The sequence below is a fragment of the Diorhabda carinulata genome, chromosome 5 (assembly GCF_026250575.1).
Source record: "Diorhabda carinulata isolate Delta chromosome 5, icDioCari1.1, whole genome shotgun sequence".
In the NCBI taxonomy this organism is placed as follows: Eukaryota; Metazoa; Arthropoda; class Insecta; order Coleoptera; family Chrysomelidae; genus Diorhabda; species Diorhabda carinulata.
In genome coordinates this window covers 23,990,474-24,017,087 of record NC_079464.1, presented here as the reverse complement: position 1 = coordinate 24,017,087, position 26,614 = coordinate 23,990,474, and the positions used below count along the sequence as shown (strand labels likewise).

The window sequence follows — 26,614 nt, the reverse complement described above, 5'->3', positions numbered from 1 at the left end:
GCACACTTTCAATCATTATACTGCATTGCGTTCACGAATATTCCTTAAAGCGGTTTTCCACCTTATTAAAACTGTAGACCTAAGTTCTGGTGTTATCTTCTCATTTTTTTCTTTAAAGCTCCTATCAACGACCCTATACTTTCGTTGAATGAGTATAATAAAATTTTTTTTATTTATATACAAATATAAATTTACGTTCAGGGCGTTCTGGGCGATCTCAATTCTCAACCCTGTCAAAAGACTTCAATATGTTTCGTGCAATTGCTCTGGATTCCTCATATTGCTCTATTGCTTCAGTGCATAGGCACAGAAGATCTCCCTGATCTAAGTTTTCTAAAGCTATGTTGATGGTCTCTGATGATGTTAGCAGTTTTGTAATTAACACGAAGAATAATTGTAAGAAATATCATATTAAAAGCAACCAACAGGTAATGAGTGACCCATTCAGCTCTAAAGGTAATGAAATAGATTTTGGTGATGTTGTCCTTGGCAAATCAACTAATCTAAGAATAAAAAATAATGCATTACATTCGAATCATTGAACAAGTAAAATATTTATTTAGCAAAGAAAGAGTTCACAGTCAAATAATGTGATATTTGTATGATTCGTATATTAATTGGCAAATGATTGACCGAGTTTCAAAGAAATGATTCTTTTCAATTAACGACGAAAATATTGATTAAATTGCACAAAAATGATAACGTTGAAAAAATTCGAGAGTGTATCACACAACGCTATGTAGTCAAGCATATATCACTAGAATTGATTGATAGGGTATCAGACAGTTTGGATATAAATAAAAATTATAACAAACTCAAGAAATCAGAATCAGAAATTGCAAATTTTTCAAATAATTCATTTCATTCTGTTCAGTCAACATCATAATAACCCGTCAATTTGCATTTGGTCACAAAACAACGAACATGTAAGAAATATTTCCAACAATGTTACACCACAAACAATGAAATATCACCATATATTTACAATATACCAGGAAAAATTTACTTTGGAGGCGACCCGTTCTAGTTTTCCTGTCACTGGACTGTGTTGTTTGTTGCTTACATGTATTGTGTACATGCCCTGTTTTGCCACAATTTCAACATTTGTTTTTTTTTTTGGCTTCTTGTGAACCATACCTTTTATCAAGTTGACGATCTGGTCCAGTTTGTCTTCGTCCTCGTGGCTGCATCATTTTGAAGAACAGCAGCCAGGACATTTACTAAGATTTTCGGATGGGTTATTCGAAGTGTCCTCTATACATTTTATCATTTTCTCTGGTACTGATAAATAAGCACATCAGACAAGCTGGACGACGTCTACCTCGTACAGTTGAAGAATTTCGTCACGATTCAGCCTTCGGTTCTTTAGCTGCGATTGGTCCAGGTGTTCTAGATGTTCATGACTATATCATATGTACAATCTTTTTGTGAACTTTTTGAAGTCAGTTTCTTCAAGGGGTATCGTCTGGAATACATCTAAGGAGTCCCCTTCCTGTGCAGTGGTTTAAAAAAACTATCCAGGCCAAAAGTGAAAGAATAAGAATAAGATTGGAAGGAACCAGAACAGGGGAATTCAGTTGTTTAACCTACTTATCCAAAAGAAGTTTCTACGGAACTTAAGGCAAACATGAATCCTAAGAAAAGCTCCTGAATTTGATCTCATCGCTAGGGAAGTCCTGAAGCAATTTCCACACAAAGCTTTAGTCACATTACTAACCGCAACAATTGTTCCTTAAGAGACTAAAACTAAACTAGATGAAAATAATATCATCCCGTGTCATGAATTTGATTTAAAAAAAATTATTATATAAAAAAACACTCGACCAAGTTCATAGAATCACAAATCAAAAGTCCTCGTAGGCTAACAATCTGTGCTTTACCGCTTTCTAAGTCTTGGCCCAGATCTTTGATGATGTTTGGCCCATGGGCTTAAATTAGAAGTATGTTACTACCAAGTCAATTTCCAGAACCACTGAAATCTTATATACCGAGCAGACATTTCAGAGTAAAAAAGATACATACTCTCATTTAACAAACATCAGAACAGGAGTACCCTCTAGTAACTATAAACAATGCTCAAATTCCTCATAATAACAATGCAAAGTACTTGGAAGTGATACTTGACGATAAACATTACTGGAGAGACTAGGTTAAAAATTTTCAATACACAACACTGCTCCTCTACAAACAGATATTGAAATCCGGTATACAGATTTGGGTCTGTGCCAGTAAAAGTGAAATTTGAATGATATATTTCCAAAATAGAATATTGAGGAACATCGTTGATGCACCTCGGTACTGCCGTAACAGTGATTTCCATAAGGACCTCCATGTAGAAACTATCGACCATACAATACCTAGCTAAATTCGCTGGTAGCTATGAGCAACTAGTCCCAGAGCTGACTACAAAAAACAGGGTCGATAAGATGCGAGCCATTTCAGCTTGTCAACTGGCGGCCCCAACATTTTGTAACGTTCGGTTTAAGCCTCAAATAAGAACGGTGTAATAGTGCAAGAAGTTTTGCAGGCCGGAAAACCTCCTAAAAAAAGCAACAAACAAACAAACAAAGTCTATTGATAATTAGCCCAGTAGATGAATTAGAAAAAATTAGAAGCCCCTTTTTGGGTTACTGGCAACGGCTCGAGTAGGTGGAAAATGAGTAACCTTTATAAAATCACGCGCGTGATAAAAATGCAACTAAAATTACTGCACATTACGGTATGCTAAAAATTAAGACCTTATAATATAAGAATTTCCACGCTGGTTCAGTTGGGTTGAAAAAAAAAATTGCTCATTAATCTTAATCAGATTGTAATAACAGAGAAATTGGATATTTTCTTTAAAAAAAAACACCACTTGACATGTCAGTGGCTTATTTTGTAGACGCTATAGTTCTATGGAGGAGATGAACAGCAAAACTGACATGTAAAGAATCGTATGATTATACACCTAATAAAAATGAGAATTTTTTTGTTATCTCTACATTACAGCACGATAATAAGATCGACTTCTCCAGCGGTGATGTGTAGAAGCGCGAACTGTTATAATTTCATAACATGACCAAAAAGGATGTCGGCATTGTTGTCTTCTACATACGATGTCTCTAAAAATAACCGCCGTTGGCCCCTATCACTCTTTTTTCCTCTCAGCTTTTGCTTTACTCACGTTACTTCATAAAGAAACTCTCATTATCCATTGTGAAGGAGGAACGCCAATTTAATCGCCCTCTAAATCCAAAAATTTGGCTCAGCGTACGTAGAAAAGTTTCTAATATTACCAACGACCTAATGCCAAGTTGATCTGGAGTAGGTGATAACCGTTAAAAGGCGTCCAAAAAGTGTCATATTTGTCCAAGAACGAAGACGCATAACATTTGTATAAAGTGTAATGTTACATTTGCCTAGAGCATGTTGCTCAGATCTGCACCGAACGTAGAACTCAAGATAGCGAAGAAATTGAATAAATGTGCTGTAACTGATTTCTTCGTTTTGTGGTAAATATTTTACGTTTTCTATATTTTTGTGGTTGATATTCGATATTTTTCATAGTTTTCCTTTTTAACAAAAAACTTAGTTTGGCGTTTTCTTCAAATGCGTTTCCATTTTGAATATTATTTGCCAGTTGGTATTAAATTATTTAAAAAAAAGTATAGCAGTTTAGTACTTTTTTCGCAGAGAAGGGACTAAAATACTAGTTCTCAGCAATAATAAAGCTAAAAATTGAAAAATAATTCTAGGCATTAATTTACTGATTACTGAAATTGATATATTCTTGATGATCAGACTCAGATTTATTGTTACAAAACGAAAAGTCAGTTTAAAAATATACAAAGCATCCCACTATAATAGTTACATTAATTATTGATCAGTAATTTTATTCTCATTCCAAGAATTATTTCCAACTTTCTATTTTGATTATCGTGAAAACAAGTTTTTAGTTTTCTTAAACTATAATTAATTTTTATTCTTTCACAAACTTTGGAAGCTTGCTTCTGGGTGTTTTTAAACTGTCTTTTATCTCTTGCTATTTATTTAGTAATAAATTATTTTGACATTGAAATTTTGTTTTGTTGTAAAGTGGGCTCTATCGAATATCTTATCACTATCATCATGCTCCCCACATTTCCATCTCATAATTCTCATATGATGTATGTTTTTCTGACCAAAAGTGTCATCACAAAATTTGAATAACTTCAGCTTATTTTTGAGAGCCAAGCTCAGGACATACATCAATTTTTTAAAAAATCGTGATATCCGTCTCCGTGATCCTAAAGTCGTTCCATAATCAAAATTTTATATTCAAATAAGTAAAAAAGTTGTCGCACTCTGTGCGCAATCAGTGAATATCAACAAAAATCTAAATTTATAAAAGGAAGTTTCGATGGATACATAAACCAAGGAAAATATCGATAATTTCATTTTTCCACGTCCGTTATAATTTTCACGTTTTTTTTTTCATTCATTTGCATTCATAGAGAATAATTTCTGAATCGATCAAAAAGCGTGAAACAAAGTACCCTAGCAGTTCATTTTTCACTGAACTATTAATTTTCAGTTTTAATTTGTTATTAGTTTTGATTAACTATCACTTATAGTTTTTGTTTACACAATATTTGAGGTATTTTGAAACTAATTAATAAAAAACACGAAGCTAATCAACAATCAAACAACTGATCATTTCAGTTTCAGTTTTACGTGTTTCATTTTTCAACTTAAACACAACCATACTTTGTTTGGAGATGAAATATTATATTTCTGAAAGCTTCGTAAACATATAAAATCATGGAGATAAATTAATTCTCAAACCTCATACTATCACAAATTTCTATACATAAAGCTTTTCCATCAAAAGTTTTAAATTAGAATTAAAACTTCTTTGTAGCCTTCATTCTGACAAAATCGTGAATGATGTTGTCAAATGATAATTTTTCAGCTGTTACATTTTCCATGCTGAGTAACACTAAATGATAAATACCAGTAGCCGCACGTAAGAGATTCTTTATTAATGATAATTTGCTAAAGGCTCGTTCACTCGACGCTACACTCACTGGTGCTACTATTGAAAGTCGGTTGTGCATATCTGGGGAAAAGCCGACTGTGGTCCTTTCTTATAAATAAGGTTAAGCATATCGAGGGCAGATGAAATGTGTCCTCTAAGAAAATTTTCGGTTGCTTACGAACCTCAAAAAAATTCCATCTCTTCCATCAGATACTCATGATAAGCTCTGACGGAAGGTTGACGGGGAATGGATGCAATATCTATGTTAGTTTTATAGTTTGGTTCGTACAAGTAGTTTTAGTGGGTGTCGAGGGATTCGTCAGCATCAGAATCGTCTTTGTCTTCTTTGTAGCTTAGCTATGACTATTCTTGTACTTCAGGAGGAAGGATTGGTGGAAATAGTCTTTAAATTTTTGACTGTTTTGACAGTTTTTGTGTGAAGTATTGAATTCCATAAGAAGGAAGTCAAAAATCGTATAGACAACTTCTACTTTTAGACGTTCCTCAAAAGATTTAAAGTATTCATCATTGGATTCATCTTTTATTTTTGCAGAATCTAGTGATCTTGAACTGAGGCTCCATTTGTAGTTCCATGTTGTTTGATTCCTCTACAAGTTTATCTCATCAACTTTTAAGCATTTCAACATCACTTATAAGCTCTTTGATGTGCTCGCTTGCATCAGGAAGACAAAGCTTACGACTTTGTAAGATCTGGTTCCTGATATCTATGCATTTCAGAAGCTTGTATCATACTGTGGTAAAAGCTAAACAAATTCATACGAAGTCATACATACAATCAATTTATTCACATCCGCTTGAACTTCAACTGATGAATCAATTTCACTCAGAGCATTGGGATAATTCTTCACTAATTAATTTACTGCTTTTATCCTGCACTACATCTTGTCTTAGATGTAAAATGAAGTGATATTCTTGATTTTTCCTGAAGAATTTTTCACCTTGAAGGGCTAGCTGAAAACGTGATATACAATTTTTTGATATTGTCAAAGTAAGATTGCATATTTACACTCGTTTCCATTGCATGGATATCACAAAGATTTAAAGTATGGGCAGTGCTTGGTGTAGAATACGCTTATGGATTTTCTTGAATAATTCTGCTCTGAACACCTTTGCAGCTTTATCATAAACTTGACCTCTACATAATTTTGCATCCAATTGGCATTCATTCAATTTTTGATTGTTTGATTGTTATATCAGCTAGTTTTCTTTTCAAAGATTTCTTAAATTTCTCGACAACCTCCCAATTTATATCTTGTCACAAAACATATTGAATAATTAGACCCAACTGTTCTTTGTGGAACATGTCAATTGACTTCCTCGAGTGTTAAATTTCAAACTTCGTTGGCATACAACTCCAAAAATGCATTTTGGGCGTTTTCTGATTTTCTGCTGTCAATTTTATTTTGCTTCTTGACCAACATAAGCATTGTAAACCTACCAATTAACAGTAGGGTTGCCAGAAGAAGTCCACTGTCCAGTTCGATCCTCTTAGTGGCAAGTTTCTTTTAGCTAAAAATATTTGAAGATATATAATAACTTTCGAAGTCTTTCTCCATATTTCCTCTTCCTTTTTTATGCTTTGTTGCTTTACTGTCTCAATTTCTTTTGAGCTTTTAGGAGAAAAATGAGGATCTTTCCATTTAATGTAATTTTTTGAATGGTGAGAATTGGATTAATTCCTACTTTTTCATCTAATTCTTTCTATTAGTTGTAAGTTAGGAGTAGTGAGTGATTCCGGCTTCACAGACAGTGGTTTTAAAATAGAATAGGCCCACTCAATAAGAATGCAGCGGAACGTACAGAAAAAGTAAAAATATAATCAGAATGTGAAATCACCCAAACGCAATAACTTATTTCCACCACACACCTAGAATTAGAACTGTGCACTAACAACAAACAGTGGCGCGAACGACGATGTCTACTGTGAAGTCTACTGTGAAGGTTTATATGATAAACAGGTTGACTAGAATTCACTAATCAAATGACTCCACTGAAGTTTAAGCATAGTGAGCAACTACGCATAAACATATTTACTGTAAAGACAGTCGCACCTGGACGTGGATTTGTAGAAGCTCGTACTCTCTCTGCCGGAAGTATGTGCTCTGAACTCTCAATTTCACGACTAATAACTTTTGCGTGGTGTATTCTAAAAATGAGGCCTCTTGTTAGGATCCCCTTGGCCTCATGCAACAGAGCCATTTGCCCCCTTTGCCCCCTCTCTCGGCGGTCCTGATGGTGGGATATCGACAGACAGACCAACGGACAATCATTATTCCCGAATATCAATATGTATCTAAGTGGATATAATCTGTATTTATCCTTTTTTTCAATTATTTTTATGACACTTGCAAAATAGTCAAGCTGTAGTTGTTAGTAGTGGAATTATTACATAAAAAAGTATAAGTTCTTCCCTTTCTGGAACTCTGTTTGAAATTTTAACGATGAAATTCAATTTGATCTGTTACCATATTAATTATTCATATCAAAAAACATACTGGGCAGATTTAAACATTTTCAATCAATAGGTAATTTTACATTTAACCTGATGTTTTCTGTTAGCCAGCTCCGAATCGTGGCTAATGTTGTTTATTCAACCGTAACTGTCACGATACAATGATCGAAGAAAAAATATTTAGTTCAGTGAGCCTCAATAAACATGAAAGGAATCAAAAAGCCCCACATTTCAGTCCCTTCTAGACCAATACAGGAAAATATGTTCGGGCATATATTAAGTTGGCTTATAAAGGATTAAACAAGGGTTGAAATAACGCTATGAGATTTTTCTGTTGCGCAAGGCTAATGTCGGTATTCTCCAGATAAAACGGCTCCGGATTGCAATTAGCAACGCTTTTAATTATATCCGTATTAGAAGAATAAAACTGGATGAAAAGATTATTTAATTAGTCAGGACAATTGAAGTGTCATATCTTGGTGCTAAAGCTAAAAAAGTTCGCGTTAATTTAACTTTTACATTTTAATAAATTTCATAATTAAATCCTTCTCCATGAATAAAACTTAATATCTTTAATGAAATATCTGAACCGAAGCTCCTTTTCTTCACTTTTTAATTCTAGAAGTAAAAACTTGAGGTTTTTCATAACTGGAATCGAAAATTCGGGTATATAAAAATCACACAGGGTGATAAGTTCACTACTAAGAATATTTGAAAAAAAAAATAGCAAAATTTTATGGTCGAGAAAGTAGATTCCAATATAACATCATAAATCAGTAAATGAGAATGTCACGTGAAGCTTTAGTTGTTCCAAAATTAAATATAAAATTTTGAATTTTGAATTGAAAACTTGCTTTTATTCCTAAAATTTATAAAAATTCCAATTTATTTCAATTATTGTCTCAAATTTTTTTATTTTTACCAACAAAAATAAATTGAGTATGTGTGATCTATAGAAAATACTCACAATGAGTGTAGCCCCCAACAAATTATTATTTCTAATAGACAGAAATTGTTGCGAAGATTATACTCGGATTCACGGTTTTCTTTGAATGAAGCATGGATATTTTAAAAAAGTATGGTCAGACAAACAGATCATAAAAACTCGTCAGGTATTTATGTATTTATGTTTATCTAATGTCTTTTCAATTCTTACATAATGAAGGCTGCCTTTAAATAACATGCATATTGAAGGTTTGCATCAAATTCTACGAAAGACGACCAACGAGATATAGTTGATAATATTTTTAAGAACCACATCAGTCAAACGCTAGATTTATTACCGACCAATTTTGTAAAAGTAATGTACGATGTTATTCATCATTCATGATTTGAAGAATCGTAACTTGAGGCTTAATGGGAAAATTAAAACTCTTCAATTAATAATAACCTAAGAAATAGTAACAAAAAAGAAATTACAGCTAAACTTTCAAAAAAGCCGATGAAATTTTACAGGTGACATCGATATTTTTGAAATTCCCGCGACCTCGAATGGTCGAAAATTGCGGTCATTTCGTGCGCAGGTAAGTTTTGCTCATTCATTGAATTAGTGGTAAATAGAAATGTAAGTAGTTATTCGTTAATCCAATGTTTCGTCAATTGATGAATAATTTTTCATTTTTACGCTTTTATATTATTCGCAAATAACATTATCCCAGACACAGACCCTGCCAAAAAGATGGATTTTTTTTGAAATAGCAACAATTACCCAACAGAGGCTCAAGCAAAAATTTGGGCCACTAATAATAATCTTATGCGAGTCAATAGATAGTGCAGCAAGCACAACCAATTTGCTAAATGGTATGATGATGGTACCGTTTTTGGTCACTTCAGATGTTTCAGAAAAATCAAGGGCAGATCGTTCAACCATAAAGGTTCAGCGGCAAACGACACATGATTCGAACGATTGCACACTAGTCACCGTCAAAGAATAATCATGACCAAGATTTGGTGCATTTCTTCTTCTAGTGGATACCTTTAGCAGTTTATTCCTTTTGCGGGAGCTGCAAAAAAGAAAATTGATCTTGGACTTGGCGCGAGTTTAGATCTTGAAATTTTGTCGAATGTGAAAAATGTTCAGAATCATAATATCTTCTTCAAAAACTTTTCTGCTTCTCACAAACTGTTGTCTCTTTTGAATGCTCAAGGATTCTTCGATACAGGGACGATTCTCGAAAACAGTAAAATTACAGAATAGGGATATAAACTGACTGTATTTTTCTGAAAGGCAAATTATTTAGTGTATTGTATGATATTCTAGGCTTACTGAACGAAGCTGACTTTTCCTATTCATTTATCGAGGGTCGACTATTTATTGATTTTGTAAACAAAACTCTAAAGGTAGTTTCGTCTTTCAGCTAAAAAGAACAGCCAGCAGTTTCCGTTAGTTATGATGTGGATATTAAAAATATAACATATTACTACAAAGCATAAATTACGAAGGATAATAAGTGGACTGTCTAAACCGATCTCAAGGTTGCTGCATTACTTACAGGACAGCAGGAGCTACAGCGCCAGACACCACCATCATTTAGGTGAAGACTGGCCATTACGTTAAAACATTGTGCCCGGCCAGAAATATATCCACATTGAACTTTTATTAGATCACCAGAAATTTGTGTTATCTCCTCTGCACATGAAATTTAGACTCAATATTTTTTTCACTAAACCCTAAGAGACAGAAGGAAATTAATTCCTTCATTTTGAACAAAAATTTCTGTGTATAAGTTCAGCAAAGCTTATAGAAAGAATATTTGTTGGACCTCAAATGCGAGAACTTTTCAAGGACGAAAATTTGGAAACTACACTTTCTAGAATGGAGAAGAAAGCTCGCTTGTCTTCAAAAATGTATGTAGAAACTTCCTGGGGAACAAAATGTCGAACAATTACAAACATCTATGCAATCTCATAATGCCTAAGGCTGGAATATGTCACTGAACCACTCCCGTTGAGAATTCTTTCCCGACAATTTGGGTGTAGTTTATGCAATCAAGAAGAGAAATTTTACTAGAAAATTGCTAAGATGTACAAACGCTACAGTGGAAAATGGACCCCAAATATGCTAGTGGACTAAGGTTAGACCCTTAATCTTGAAACCGCTCTTGGCGAATATAAGTGAAAAAAGACAACCAAATGCATTGTTTGAATGTATTTATCTCATTGTGATACAATAAGGAGTATGTTTATATTAAAATTAAATACTAGTTCACTCATAAATTGGGATATTTATTATTCTATGATAGAGTGAAACCGAGTACAAATTAGAGTTCAATACAACACAATAGACTCAAAAATGAAAAAAAAATAAAAGGTGCAGAACAGTGTTATTAGTCAATTTCGCGATCTTTGTTCTTGTACATTGAATGGTGTATTTTTAAAATTTGTTTTTTGAGGTGGTCATACTAAAATTGAGTGAAAATTCATAGAAGAAGATATCAATATGTATTTTTTTCTGCACTACAATTCTATGTATCGAAGTTTGTCATATAAACTGTATTATCATGCAAATAAAATATAGCTCCCTATACGATAGAGCAATCATTGATTTCGTTAGCCAGATGTTCACCCTCGAATTAGAGATTTCAGCGACTCCTTTTCCCAAAGCAATTAGAGTCGAGCTAGCTGACAGTCCTATATCAGAGATCAAGGATAGGCTATCATTGAAAAACTAATCAAGTAAATAAGAAACGGTTCTGACAAAAAATATTTATTGAGGATACTAGTCGAAAATTACCTATATAATTATTTAGTTGCATATAGATTATTTAACTAATACACCCTTGGTTTTGGTGGGACCGTTGGACACTCATCTTCGTCCAATGTGCAATCGATTACCGGGCGATATGTGAAGCAAATCTGAAAAAAAATATGTTTCATGAAAGCCACGAAATAACTGCAATAAATTTTTATACATCTATAACAAGGTTTTTACTGTACTTCCCAGTGGGATTAGTTAGTGTCAAACAGTTGACCTCATTGATGAAAAAATATTGATTTGCTTGGACGTGGGTTACCTGGAAAGTTAGTAACTTCACTATATTTGATGGATTTCAGTTATAATGTCTAGAGGTATACCCAATATATTTTCACATTCGTATTGCGTTCCATGAGTTCTCAACCTAAAGAAATGTCATAAAGAAAAAAAACACACTTTTCTGAATGTTTGACTAAAGCTTCTATGCGACTATAAAAATATGTTGCATCGTAAAAGTTGAAATGTTCGAATAACTTCAGTTCAATTTCATCGTCGCTGTTAAATATTTCACCCCTTAACTCGACCTTCAGCTTTGCGGACAAAAAATAGTCTAACGGGGCCAGATCGGGGTTGATCGGGGGTGAGTGCTCAATTTCTGTGAAGATACATTCCCCTTGGAAAGCGAAGCAGTGTGAACTGGAGCATTGACATGAAACAAGCGACACAGTTAATTTTGTTGTGCCTTCATTAGATATTTTCTTATGCAATTGCCTTGGTAAATCATAGTAATATGTCTTGTCCGCGGTTGTTTTTGATACTTCAAAGTCAATCAGAAGGATACCCTCGAGGTCCGAAAATATTTTAGCCATTACTTTTTTAGTGCTTTTCGTGACTTGTTAGCATGGGTATTCCTTTCCGATGCTACTCCTTAGAATCTCTTTTCTATATCGGATCATAGTAAATCTTTAAAAATTCACATGTTCACAAAATTCTACTCGACGCTGCATTTTCACTGCGCTGTGAAGTCGAGGCACTCACCTTTCTCTGACTTATGTCATATTCAAATGCTCATATAGTATCCTTAGAACACTTATTTGGAAATGTCGCAATTTTTCTTGTTTTTAGATGCCGCACCGATCACTTAGAACAATTTCTTTCGCTAATTTAATGTTTTCTAGAGTAACAGGACCTCTTGCACTTGGGTCATCTCCTAATGTTTCTGATCCCCAGTGAAACAAATTGAACCAATTTTTAATTGTTTTGAATCGTGGATACAAGTCAACGTAAACTGGTTTTTGTTTTGTCTTGGTGTCAATCCTTCCTAAGTTAAAAATCTGTGATAGTTTTCAAAATAACTTGACTAAGTTGTCGTTCGATCTCTACTATAATAAAATGGATCGAAGCAGCAAGTTGAAACTTTGTATGAAGCTTGTTGAGACTTGTCGCTAACGCGTGCATAAAAATTTTTAGGAACGTTCTCTATTTATTAAACGAGGCCCGCACTACTTATAACAATTTTATATAAAAATGTTTTTCATTTTTCTGCAGAGTTAAGCACAATTTTTATTTTCAAGATATGTCCACTTGCACATAGACGCTAAATTTGGTAGAAATATTTTTATCGGCGAATCAAAAGCGGCTATTCCAACTAATTTTCTAGTAACCCTCCTCAAAATTCGTAGCAACAGATGATCTCTTTTGAACTAACTCACTATGCCCTCATAATCTAAGTAGAACAGAACAATAACCAAAACTTGGATCAAGGACAAATCCAGGGTCTTGACAAAGGGGGGGTCATTAGTATTAGGACGAGTCCTCCCCCAAAGACATGGCATTTTAAGTCTTTTGCTCACAAAATATAAGTTAATTACGTTGTTTTTGACATTCATATTAATTAGTTAATGTCAGATTCTTCTACTTCTTAGTCTTGAATTTCCTGAGCATTTTTGTTTTATTAGGTTATGTTTTGATATTCGAAATATTTGGGGGTATTAGCTCCGTTTATCGACGGTGTAAAATAATTCGTACTTTTACATATTTCTACTTTTAAAAGAAACGAAGAACCAGGTTAATTAATCAGGGTTTAGGGAGGGGACCATTACCCCCATGACCTCTCCCCTGGATCCACGCTTGACTTGGATTCACAGGTCTTTTAAGAGCAGTAGTTTCCCATTTTATTGTAAGGTAATCGACACAGACTCATATTTCATTTCGAGTATATATAATAAAATATTATAGTTTATTGGGGTCTTGTCTCCTTTTTGCATATTTTCATTATTTTTGAGGGCTGTTCCAATTTCTTAAGAGACTAATTTTCACTTTTAAATTACTCATACTACTGTTGATCAGTCTTGGAAGTTATTACACTAATTTTGAGATTGTTTGGAATTTTTTCTCTATTTGAAACAGAGCTTAATGTATTATTCAGGATCCATGTTTCACGACAGGCACATTAAAGTAGTTGTGTCAGTGGATAGACAAGCCGGAACTAATTAAATTTTTTCAAAGTTTATCTCAACACACACATAAGAGTTGATATTTAAAACTACTAAACGCAACGTGAATATTTGATGACACCTCGTAAAAAATGCGACACTTAAGCGGATATTTTGATGAATTCATTTACTATATGTTACAATCCCATAAACCGTTCCATCAAAGTTCTGTTCTATTTGCCGTAGTGATCTCTGAAACTTTTTAAGTAACCAAAATGGTTTCAAACCTTGTATCAAATGGGCTTAGAAATGTGGATCATCCTGTTTGTACTTAAAATTTATTTAAGATCTTGTAATATTTTGAAAGATCACAATAGTGATGATGATAGTTAACTAAGTATATGAATCAATGATGTTTTGAAGGATTGCCAAATATGAGTAACCTAGAACCTGACGACTCAGAGATTCATTTTGTGCATGAGATGCACATCAAGGTTAATGCAAATAACATAATTTTCTACTCATACGAACAATTTCTAACGTGAATATAGTCCCATGTTACCTGTTGTTTGCAAATATGAAATGTGCATTATGGAAGTGTGGAAGAAATTTGAATATTTGAGAGATTACATTGTAAGCAATGTTATATGAATACTAATATTATCGTTAATCTTCGCAAACTTTGAAATCGTATGAGATCAATTAGAGGCCATAATATGAACCAATCATCAAATTAAATTAGTCATCTTTGAATTGTCAATATTGATGTAAGTATTTGTATGTTGAAGAAGATTCAGCGTTATTGTCAAGCAGAAAATAGATGAAAATGAAAATAGACGGACATGTTCAAACATTTTCATTTAAGTTCACCATTAGATCACAAATGAATTATTATATAATATCGCCATTCGTTTACAGGACTTAGTTTAATTATACAGAGTGAATCACCTGTATTTATTAGAGTTTGTAGAGGCAATTAAGGCTGCCATCCAGAATTATTTACAGTCATACAGGATGTTCAAAACGTTGTAACACAAATCAAACATAAGATTACATCAATAGAATCAATCAGTTTTTTTAGTTGTACATAAAAACTTGGGTTGAAGTTGAATTCACAGATATGATTCAGAGTATATTGATCTATCAATCGACATCTTTGCTTCATTATTTCATAATAGGTTGCTCAGGTAATGGAGAATATTTTGGTCAAATTCAAACATTGATTGCTTTATCACTTCGAATGGAATATCCTGTATATTTTCAATGCATTGAATAGCACTCTTAGTTTTTCATCACAGTGTTTAAGGATTCCCTATACGTATAAGTTTTAACCACTCTAACACCTTTCAAATGAAAGTATTGCATCACATAACGATGACCAAATTTGTCCATGTGTTCACTGAAAACTTTTTCTATTGATGGCTACCAAACAAATATTAAACAACGTCGCGTCTTCAAACTTGAAAACTTTGTGCACTTTCTGATACAGTGGTGTTTTTCAAGCTACCGCTATCTCCAGGCCAGACCAGGTCCTTCTGAGACCATCCTTATAGAGTCATCAATGGAATGGCGACAATCTGGTTCTCCAAGGCCGAAGAAGTTTCGTGTCCAAAAATCTGCTGGAAAAGCTCTTGTATCAGTTTTTTGGGATTACCATGGACTAATCATGATTGATTTCTTGGATAAGGGTAGAACAATAACTGGATATTACAATTAGACATTAGTGACCACTCTAATGAGGAAAGAAATGATAGTCGGACAGAGCCAAATCTGGTGAATAAGAGGGGTGTTCTAGTAATTAAAACCCTAAATCACGAATTTTTTGCATATCAACATGAGATTTGTGTGCAGGGGCGTTGTCCTGCAAAAACAAAATATATTTGGATAGTTTTCCGCGTGTTTTTTCTTCAATATTTTGACATAGAAAATTTGGTTTGGTTCTATAGTAGGCTAAGAATTTTTCAATATATCCTCGTAAGTCCTTCGATGTGAGTCCACGTGTCAGAATTGGTATAAAAAATTCGGTTCTGGAGAGTTTTCCCTAAAAGATGAGCAACGTTCTGGTCGGCCTATTGAGGTTAATGACGACCAAATCAATTTAATAATTGAAAAGGATCGTGATATAACTGTTCGAGAGGTTGAGACGAGGCTACATGTATCGCATACAACAATTAAAAATCACTTAAAATGTCTTGGGCACCTTAAAGGAAATGAAACTGACCCTTTCTTGGAAAGAATTATCACTGGTGATCAAAAATGGGTCCTGTACAGTAACATAGTTCTAAAACGATCATGGAACAAACATGATGAACCAACACAAACCAAATAGAAAGCTGAAAAACAACAAAAAAAGCTCAAGCTGTCAGTTGTGTTGTTGTTGTATTTTTTGAGCTGCTTCCAACGAACCAACGATCGATTCTGATGTTACTGTCAACAATTAATAGAACTGGATGAATCAATCACATAAAAACGGACAGAAATGTCAAATCGGAGAAGTTGTTTGTTTCACCATGATAATGCAAGGCATCCCGCATCTTTGGCAACGCGTGGGAAACTATTTCGAAGTTTGCAGAATTCTTTGAATGGGCAAACTTTCACAAATGACGATGACCTTCAATCGCACCTGTTTCAGTTTTTGTAGATAAGAATCAGACATTTTATGAGCGCGGAAACATGATGCTGAAAAAAAAGTGGCAAAAGGTCATTGAGCCAAATGGAAAATGTATAATTGATTAAAAAGTATCCTTTGGTAAAAAAGTGTTTTATTTTATACTACAAAACCCAAGTTACTTTTTCGCCAAACAATATTTACCTCGCCAGTCTCTACGTCCATCCATGAAAGAGTATGTTTCCGCCAATGATCTTCAATGTCCTTTTTCTTCTGTCCTCGTATTGGAGCGCTATAATCATATTCGTCTATGCGTTTCTGAAATAAATAGGCAATTAACTATAAAGGCACAATTTATTAAATTGAATTGTTGAGGTTTTTGAAGTATACTTGTTTTAAGTTATTAGTTATCAAGACAACTTCAATAGAAGAGTCAAAAATTTTTTTTCACAATTCGACTCTTAAGTTTCATAACCACAATTTGTACAAATTGCCAAATCTGATCGGATATCAATGATATCTAAATTATGTAAATAAATAAAACTGTAATTTCTTATTTTTCTTATATCCACGTGAATGATGATAATGAAACGTTATATACAAATATAGTTGGCATTGCCATTTTAAATGATACCACAATAATTTATTATAATTAAAAATAGGTAAGATCAAAACAAAACAAAATTGAAATAAATGAATAGTGAATTCGTCACATTGAATCTTGTCTCATATTACTTTGAAGAGATTCAGATTGATCTAAGATTATTTTCGCTACTATTAGCTTTAAGTAGTTTCGGAAAACGATAAGTATTAAGAGCTTCTTCGATATTTGATCAAATATTCTAATATTCATATTCTGGAAAACACTATTCTTGTATTTCGACAAAATTTGTTAAAATAAACATGTGAAACGTTTCTTGTATTTATTTACACTCTTTCAATTCATGGGGTGAATTAATAAACACTGTCTATCACGTTCTTAATTTATTTATACACTATTTAACTATATAACTATATAAATAATTCACTCATGAATATCACTACGACTATTAATTTAAAACTAACTAACTGCGTTTTCACGAATCATTTATTTACCTGAATAAAATTCTCCAAAGTTCTAGAACAAAAAAATGAATAACTAGACTTTCCTAGAAATTTTTAAGAAGAAATAAACCGCCCACTATAATAAAAAATGTAAAAGACGCCGTGCGAAATCGCCCAATTTGAAAATTCCATTGTAGCTGAACAGTGCCAGCCTAAAGACCCATTTCGCGAGCTTGTTCATAATAATAAGTAACCAATTAACAGTTGTAGTAATAAATCAAAATATATTATATTCATCTTATTCATAACAATTACCCACAGATCCTTCATTTCATTGAAGCTACCGTATTATACTTGATTTCTCATTGCAATAATTCTCATAACCCTAAATTCTGAATAAATTGAGGTTAATTCTGACTGACTCCAACCGCAGTCATTGTACATCATGTGAATGATTATTATTAGCAAGAAATAAAATGAGTTTTTGTTTCTAAAAATCTTCATACGCACGACAAAGTCTCAAAAGGCTTTCAAAAGCTTCAACTTGCTGCTTTGATACGATTGAACGATCATTCAAGTTGTTTTGAGAAATATCTTAAATAGAGTTTCACAGTGTTATAAAATTTCTGACTAAAGAAGGATTAACACTAACTCAAATCAAAAATAGAATGGAGGCTGTTTACGGTGACTCCTGTTCATCATTCTTAACAATTAAAAATTGGTCCATGCTTTTGCTGGGAAAGAGATTAATTAGAATATGATCCACGTGTGGAAGATCTTGTGACCGTGCGTACTACAGAAAACATTGAATTAGTAGAGGAAATTGGTAAAAGTGAAAACAAAAGAAATTGCAGCACGAACCAACCAGCTTATCAAAAACAAGTGATCTAAGGCTTCTACATGAGCACTGAATATGAGAAAAATGCTGGAGTAAGGTCAAATCTAAGAGAATTAAATTTCTTCCTTCCTAAATGCCTTCCTATCGAATTTTATCAGACTCTAGCATGAATAATAAAAAGGATCAAATTCATTACCCAGCTCAAATCATTCGACAAACATCACACCAACCATACACTAATCAAAAGATCCTTTAGGAACGTACTCGATGAATACAAAATTTTCGTACATATTTCCACAGACGCATCGGTATCTCAAGATGGTACGGGTATCACTATCATTAAACCAACCTCCAAATATATACTATGAACTTCTCCAACCCCATTCACTTTCACTGCTCAATTATAAGCAATATATCCAGCTACACACATCGCTGTTTCGTCAGATGAAACTAATCCCCTCATACTCACAGATTTCCTCAGCTCAATTCATATACCTAAAAAAATGTACACCACAAATTCCTTGCCAATTAAAATCATTAGCAACTGCAATACATAAAGATAACAACAAAAAAAATTGCATTCTGGTCGCTGAGGAATCCGTAAATAGTGATAGTGCGGAGTGTAATCTTTCTAAACAGTGCCGATATTAAATCAACCCTAAAACGTAAAGTGCTCTAAGAATGGGAGAAAAAAAGGTCGACGTCCACATGCATCCTTCGTAAAGTGAAAGAATTCATGAAACCATGGTCAGTGCTACTGAGCCATAGCTACTTATTTGATGCCAAACCTGAAACTAAATGTAGCAACTGCCATTACAAATTGACTATAAAACACTTTATCGCAGAGTATCCATCTTTTAACGCAGAAAGATCATCATCACATCTACCATGAGCAATATCTGACACTTTAGGACCTAAATATAATATTATTAATCTCAAAAATTATCTCAGATTGATCTTGATTATAAACTTATATTAACAAATATCTCTTATCTGTAGATAAAGTACTAACATTTAACTTGCACCTACTGTTAAAAAAAATCACTAATAAACATTATACGGTTGAAGGGAAGTTTGTAATAAAAAAAGCCTTTGTAAAATTCATCTATAGTGAATTTAGATTCGTTACTGAAAATGATACCCTCTACAACTATTTTATCAAAACGATGCTTTGTCATTATTATATCCTATCAGAACACAATTCCCAAGTTGGAGCGAAGTCGTATTGAAAGGAAGCTTTCACCAATTTTTACTATATAATAAAGTTTGAATTCAGCTTCGCATCGAATTTACATAATCTCGCTGGCGATGTCTCCATTTTATCAGATTTTACACCTAAGAGCTTTTGTTTATCAACTGTTGGTGGTGACGGTAGAAATAAGATTAGGGTAGTAACTGAATCACTGTCGAAGATAAGTTGTCCGTACACATTTTTGCCATCAAGTTTTTGATAGAAATGTTATTAACTAAATACATAAGTTGAGGTTGTAGAAGATAATTGTGATTAATTGAGTCTGTGTCATAGCATTTTCGAATAAATTTCCTCTGTTCATTTAATTTTATCTAGTTTCATTCCACCACTATGCTCCCAAATTCTTACTCTCTGAGTCGCTGCCTTGGAAGACAAATTAGGAGGCTGCAAATGGGCTATTGAATTTACCTCTTGAGTCAATTGTAATTTGAATACTTATGAATAATTTATAAGTTGAATTTTAATAGCATTCACTCTAAGTATATTTTAAGAACTTTTCAAAACAGACATCAGCTCGATTTGTCCTTCCTTATAACAACAGACGTTGAGATTTTTTTGTTCTTACAAAAACTGTTTCGGAAAATAACAGAGCGTTCAGATAAGGAAGACAAAATCAAGAAACGAGACGGAAATAAGAAGCCGATGAAATAAAACATTAATTTACATAATAACATTTACTTTTCAACAAAGTTTGATATCAATGAACTTATCGATTGGATTGGATTTCGAGTGCTGAAATTCAAATAATAGAGGTAACCAGAAATATAAGGTGTACCAATAGCACGAGAGAGTTCGGAATATGGGTTATTTTAAGAGATATCGATTTCACCCTTCAATACACTACAAGTTACGCAAAATAAATTTTCAAAATCACGTTTGAACAAGCATAACAGGTATCCCACTTATTCCGAAGCGAAAGTATTAGATATCAGTCAAACATATTATTCACACGTCTACTTAGGCAATACTTGGACAGGGATAAATTACAAGGTCGAACTTATGGCTATGAAACTAGGAATAGACAAAAGTATGTTACATACCTTATGAACAATGGGACAGAAGATATTTGTACTTAGAGATTATATTATTATTTGACAACCTACCAGATGAAATGAAAAAAGGAAATTCCATTTTTTAACAGATGAGTTTAGGAATAAGTACTTAATTGCTTTCATATATTTGTTTATTGTTTATTGTGTTTATTGAAGTAAAATCTAAAACACCAAGAAACAAAAGAAGTAATATTACATATCAAGTACCTTGTACTAATTGTGACGCTGTCTACATAGGACAAACATCTCAGTATTTAGAAAATAGACTAAGAGGTCATCAATATGATAAACAAAATAGAATTGCATGAACCAACCATGAAATATCAAAAAAACATAAATTCAGTTTCTGAATCTAATATACGAAAAAGAGAATTTTTAGAAATGGTTCACATTCATAAGCTATGAACGATAAAAAAGATCTTAATAATTTAAGTAACATTAATAGCTTGTAAATTTGCGAATTCAATTTTTATATTCCTCTCAAAAAAATATTAAGCTTTTTTTAATATTTAATAATTTTTGAAAGGCAGATAAAAATTAACGTTTCGACTTATTTATGTCTTTATCAAAATATGACATTTGACACTGACAATTTGTGTATTTAAGATTTCCACTAAATCCAGGCAGGACCGGCTCCAGGGCGGAGACGTGTTCGTAATAGCATTATTTTAATGAAAGCCTATTATGGTTATTCCCAATTAATCAATAATTAACAATCGATCTTATATTATATTATTCAAGGAAAATTCAAATTATTTTCGATTTACCTATTCTATCTAATGCAAGTTATGGAGGTGTAGAAGATAGACGTTGCTTTTCATAGCTTAAGAGTTCTGAACTACAGTGTATATAAAACTGTTTATGCGTCTTATATGAGACTTGTGTCTCATTACTAAAAGTCGAAGCGTGTTGATCGGCACACTGCTGTTGATTTATTCCACGTCGAAAATCATGGAAAATAATTGCACGAAAATGTTCGCGAATAATCCCATTTTTCAACCAAATGAATGTTTAAAGTATCTGAATACAACTCAAATAGCACTCGAATGACAACACGTTCTAGTACGTTCACCAATAAAAATTCTAAATGCCTAGTAATGTCCGATTTGACATATTCACATCAGTGTTGCTATATATCAAAACTTAAGTAGCAGCCCTCGAATTGAAAGTATTTCTTATAAGGTTCTTGGCTAGACGCATTCGGCGTTAAAATGTTAAATAACATCTGATATTTCAATTTGAATTGAAGGTTAATTCTGTTTTTACTATGACCAGAATTTTTCTGTCTAAAAATACATTTAACTGATGTATCGAAAGAAAAGAATAGTGAAAACATTTATTTGCATATAACAAGCATAAGGCAATACTACGTTCTATGGAAAAAACGGAGAGAATAAAATCTTGCCCTTGGGAGTAGAGCTTTCTTCTTCCAGTCTGCTATTTTCTTTCTTTTTCAACTGTATTTCTGGTAATATCCTGGACTTATACTTCTTCGAAAGTAAGTGGTGTGTAATTCCTGTCATTTTGGATGTCTGCTTCATCAAAGTCAATAGTTTGTATCTACTGCTGTTTAATGGGAAGTATGTGAATGTTTGGTGTAAATTTTTGTGAATGATTAAAGTTCTGCGTTTGACTCTTCCTTCATCCATTTAAAAAAGTTGAAGGAATATGTAAGTATTGGAATCGAATTTTCATAGGATATTCATGCAAAAATTATTTCTTACAAACTACTTTTGCTTTTTCTCTTCTATTCTGTTGTGTTTTGAATAGTTATGTGTTCCTTCCAATTGTTCAACTCTTAAATATTTATACAGATTGGTCCATTCCATTATTGCATTCGATTGTTTGTCATCAACTGTACAAACACAAACACTGTTAATAGATATATGCATTTATTTAGCCCCAATTCCATATTAATAGCTTTGCTAAAATTAATTGTAGTTTTAATAAAATTTCCTCTTTTTGTGAGTGCGTAAAGTTCATCTATGTATATCAGGAGTAAAATAATAAAATGCTTGAGATTCAATATTTCTCATTATTATGACAGTTTTCTCTACCTTTTGGGGAAGCGACTGTCCTCTAGTTTCCGGTATGAAGGTGGTATCACTGTTGCTGGAATTACTATTGAGACATGCATTTTTTGTCATAGATATTTCAGTTGCTAGTGGAGTATACTTTTTTTTTACGTTTGTATTCCCTAGTCTTACCTTATTTTCTGGAATGTTTGGTGGTGTGCGTTCATAGTATGGCGTCTGTGTTTGTATCTGCTTATATCTTCATTATTGCTGAATCTTATATTTGTGTTGTGTCGCTCCATGTAGTCCATGCTACTGATATAATGTATCTTCCTGTTAGATATTTTTTTTTTCACTTCGGTGGCATAATCTACACTAATGGAATTCTATGGTTCCTCTAATGCAGAATTTTCTGTAATTCCTTCTTCTTTCCTTCCTTTTATTAAATAACAAATGTCTGTTGAGATAATCCCAAAGTATGAATATGTTTACGCCAGTTAATAAAACGAAACGTCTGTTTTCTCTCAATTTAAGAACATGGTCTTCCCCTTTCAATTTAAAGATCGTGTTGAGACTCCTTAACAATTCATGAAAATCTAAATTTCAAATTTCCCCTAAATTTCAAAAGAAGTTGATAATCCTCTGTAGGTAGAAAAAATGTTATGATTTAATATGCGCAAAAAAATCGTTCATCTATTTATATATTCAGATCAGGTGGTAGCTCGACTGGAATTAAAGACCAAAAATAGAATAAAATTCATTATTCATTACAAAACGACTCAGTCACATTAAAAAAAGTAGCACGCGTTAGTGTTTAATACAAAGGAACCTAATCAAAAGTTACTAATTAAATCTGGCAACATATATTTTACGATACCTGAGGTTTGAGGTATTCCAGGTGAGCCAGGTATGGAAATTAAGTGAATTTTACAAGTACTTTACGGCGTCTGCCGGTTTAATGAGTTATGATATACCTCTAGAGAATTGATAAAATGGCTGTCGATTTTAAAGATTGCAACGTTATAGCAGCGGCTTTTAAAAATTAAAAGGAAAAAATATTTTGTGGCGTCTGCATTTTAATATAATATTTATTGGACTATTTTGAGCTTATAATGAAAATGCCTGCCATTTTTTCTCGTTGTAACTATCCGGTTTAAAGCGAAACTTATCTGCAGTCCGTGCATACGGATATCCATAGTTGCTGCAGCCTCTTGATGTTTCGTTTAATTTTTCTCTAAACACTCAGAGTATAGAGAAGTTTTTGCGACAGAATCTGGGACGCGTTATTTCGCAATATCAAGTTAGCCGACTTTTTGGGGAAGCTTATTTACAAGCGACAACGCCGAATACTGCAATAAGTGGATTCAGAAAAACTGGTATATATCCTTGTGATATGGATGTTTTTCATGAAAATAAGTTTGCTTCCTCATTGACGACTGACAGGCTCCTGGTGGATGATGGCAGTCTTTTGAAGCAACGCACTGGAGACATTGAACCAGATGAAAATAAAATGACGTTCTCTCTGCAGCATGTGACTCCTAATAGTGAGGAAGAGATTCCAATAAATCAAACTTTGGATGCTCAAAAAAAAATACCTTATGAAGATAAGCGGCAAACTTCACAGAATAACATTTTAGATGTACAAATAGGATCTTCCGTTGCTCTAAATCCAAGAGAACGTAGAATGACCGCTATCTTGACCAGGAGCCCATACAAGAAGGAATTGGAGCAAGAACTCCAGAAAGAGGAGAAAAAATGGAAAAATAAAAAAAAAGAAAGCCAATCCACAGTACAGAATGTGTTTGATGACGAAACAAAGTAAATGAAAAAATCAGTCAAAGTAAAGCACCGAAAACTTATAAAGCAACTTACAAATACTGACAGTGACAGCTTATCTTCAAATAGAACACACCAAAGAAAAGTAACTAAGAAAGTAAAGAAGCAGAAAGTGGAAGTAGCTTCAAGCAGCGAAGGAAGCGCATGTGAAGAAAACCCATAATGTCTGTATTGTTTGTGGCGACACCTATGTTCTCAAAGTAAAAGTTGGCCCACGATAAATTACAGGGGTTGGTGATGACAAATTGGACTTTGTTCGCGAAATATGTATATAATGATAAGAGTTTAATCAGATTTAATCTTTTTTTTTTGTTGATATTGTTTCAATAAGTTTTCAATAAATAATGTTTGCTCCATGCCGCCATCATCCTAGTTTTAATGATGATTGTAATAACCTTATATATAACCAAAACTGTGTTATATTAATAAATATATTTTAAGCTTTTGTATTCTTCAAAATCCATGATCTGTTTATTAATATAAGTTCTACGTATGCGAGAATTACAACTATATGGAATTTTGAAAAGTTGCTGCCGTGATGTAGCAACCTTCAAAATCGGCGGCCATAATTATTTTTCAAGTTTTCTGAAGGTATATTATTACATATTGGAACAGCAGATGCAAATGTGGAATACTTTGAAAATTTACTCAGTTTTCAAACCTGATTCCCAGAACCTGTGGCACCTCACACTTATCGCGACTGGGCTCACTAATAATCGGCTTAAAAACTTGGGCGTGGTCATATTTATTTTTCCTCCCCACACCAAGCATAAAACACAATCACTAGATGCCGAGGTATTGTATCCCATCAAACAATGAATCTATGGATTCATGAATGCTTTGAAACTTTGGACAACCAGCCACCATATATGAAAGGGGTTCGAGAGGCATATCAAAAATCCATGACAACGGCAACAATGCTTTTACGAAAATTATTATTAAATATTGTCATCACATACAGAAAAGATCCATAGAAACAACCTTTGTATATTTTAGTTGAGGATACATCCAAAAATGGCTCATAGATGTCTTAGTTAACGAAATTGATGAATCAGAGGACTTTGCAAAGGATTCGACTAAAAGTAATATCAATAATGAAGCAATATCAAAAGACTGCACCATATCCTCATCATGTCTGGTAAAATTCACTTGTCCACCTCAGAAAGCAACATGCTATTCTTGTCATATTTGACAACAAATGGAAAAAACACTTCATATTTTCAGCAGAATTTCAAAAACCCAGAAGATGTTTGGAAAAAAATTGACATATATTGACGTATAATAATTTCATACTCCTGAAAACGATCAGCTGACTATGAAAAAAGGAAGAAAGTAAATTAGTTTTTAAGTTAATCCTAATAAATTGAACTGTTTATTAAACTTGGTCCAAAAGCTGTTTGGATTATTCAGTTTACAAAAGAAGATCTTCTCTTAGAATCACTCCAATCACAACCCTACAATGTGAAGTCTTTTCTATATCAAGGTTAATCCTAAATTATACCTTATTCGACCTGAAAATTCCCATATCCCTTTCAAAAAATAGCCCAATGAGAGTTTCTCTTTCTGGAAGGATGAGAAGCTACCCTGGCGAGACAATGACACTATACGACATCCCTGGGATTATAGCTACGCTATGCTACAGGCTCTTGCACGATCGAATAGTTAAGCTGCCTTTTGTAAATCTAGGATATTGTCATTTATTTGGCAGTGGTTTACTGATAACGATTTGGCAACAGTATTTCTGATTCAAGCAATGTGACCACTACCAAAATCTCTTCAAAAGTCATTTTGTAACAGAAAGGAGAAACTGGAAAATCCATAATCTATACAGTTACACCTGAAAAAAAAGGTATAAGAAGCTCAGCAAATCTGGATGAGATTAGCTGGAGGATGTGCTATATTATGTGTGGTCGATAGTCTAGAAAAACCCAAGTGAAGATGTCATTGTTGAAATGAATGTCCTTCTAACTACGTAAATTTGAATTGTGTTGCGGGTTGAAGACTCGACATAAAACTGTTCAAGAGTTTTTCAAAATTCCAACGTTTCGATCTTTTATTTGATTTTTATCAATGCTTCAGCATTCGAGTTACCTCTGACTTATAGGTGTGGTCGATAGTTTTGAAAAACCCAAGTGAAGATGTCATTGTTGAAATGAATGTCCTTCTAACTACGTAAATTTGAATTGTGTTGCGGGTTGAAGACTCGACATAAAACTGTTCAAGAGTTTTTCAAAATTCCAACGTTTCGATCTTTTATTTGATTTTTATCAATGCTTCAACATTCGAGTTACCTCTGACTCATTGGTGTGGTCGATAGTTTTGGAAAACCCAAGTGAAGATGTCATTGTTGAAATTATTGTCCTTTCTA

General features: G+C 33.2%; 1 protein-coding gene across 1 annotated transcript in view; it reads right to left on the bottom strand.

The window, feature by feature from the left end:
* Positions 1-11,162: 11,162 nt before the first annotated feature.
* Positions 11,163-26,614, bottom strand: part of LOC130893667 (succinate dehydrogenase [ubiquinone] flavoprotein subunit, mitochondrial-like) — a 113,059-nt gene continuing 97,607 nt past the window's right edge. Inside the window, exons 10-11 of the mRNA XM_057799940.1 lie at positions 16,414-16,527; positions 11,163-11,327 (exon numbers count right to left, since the gene is read on the bottom strand). Coding sequence (XP_057655923.1) covers positions 11,241-11,327; positions 16,414-16,527 — 201 coding nt within the window. The 3' untranslated portion in view covers positions 11,163-11,240. The remainder of the gene's footprint in view (positions 11,328-16,413; positions 16,528-26,614) is intronic.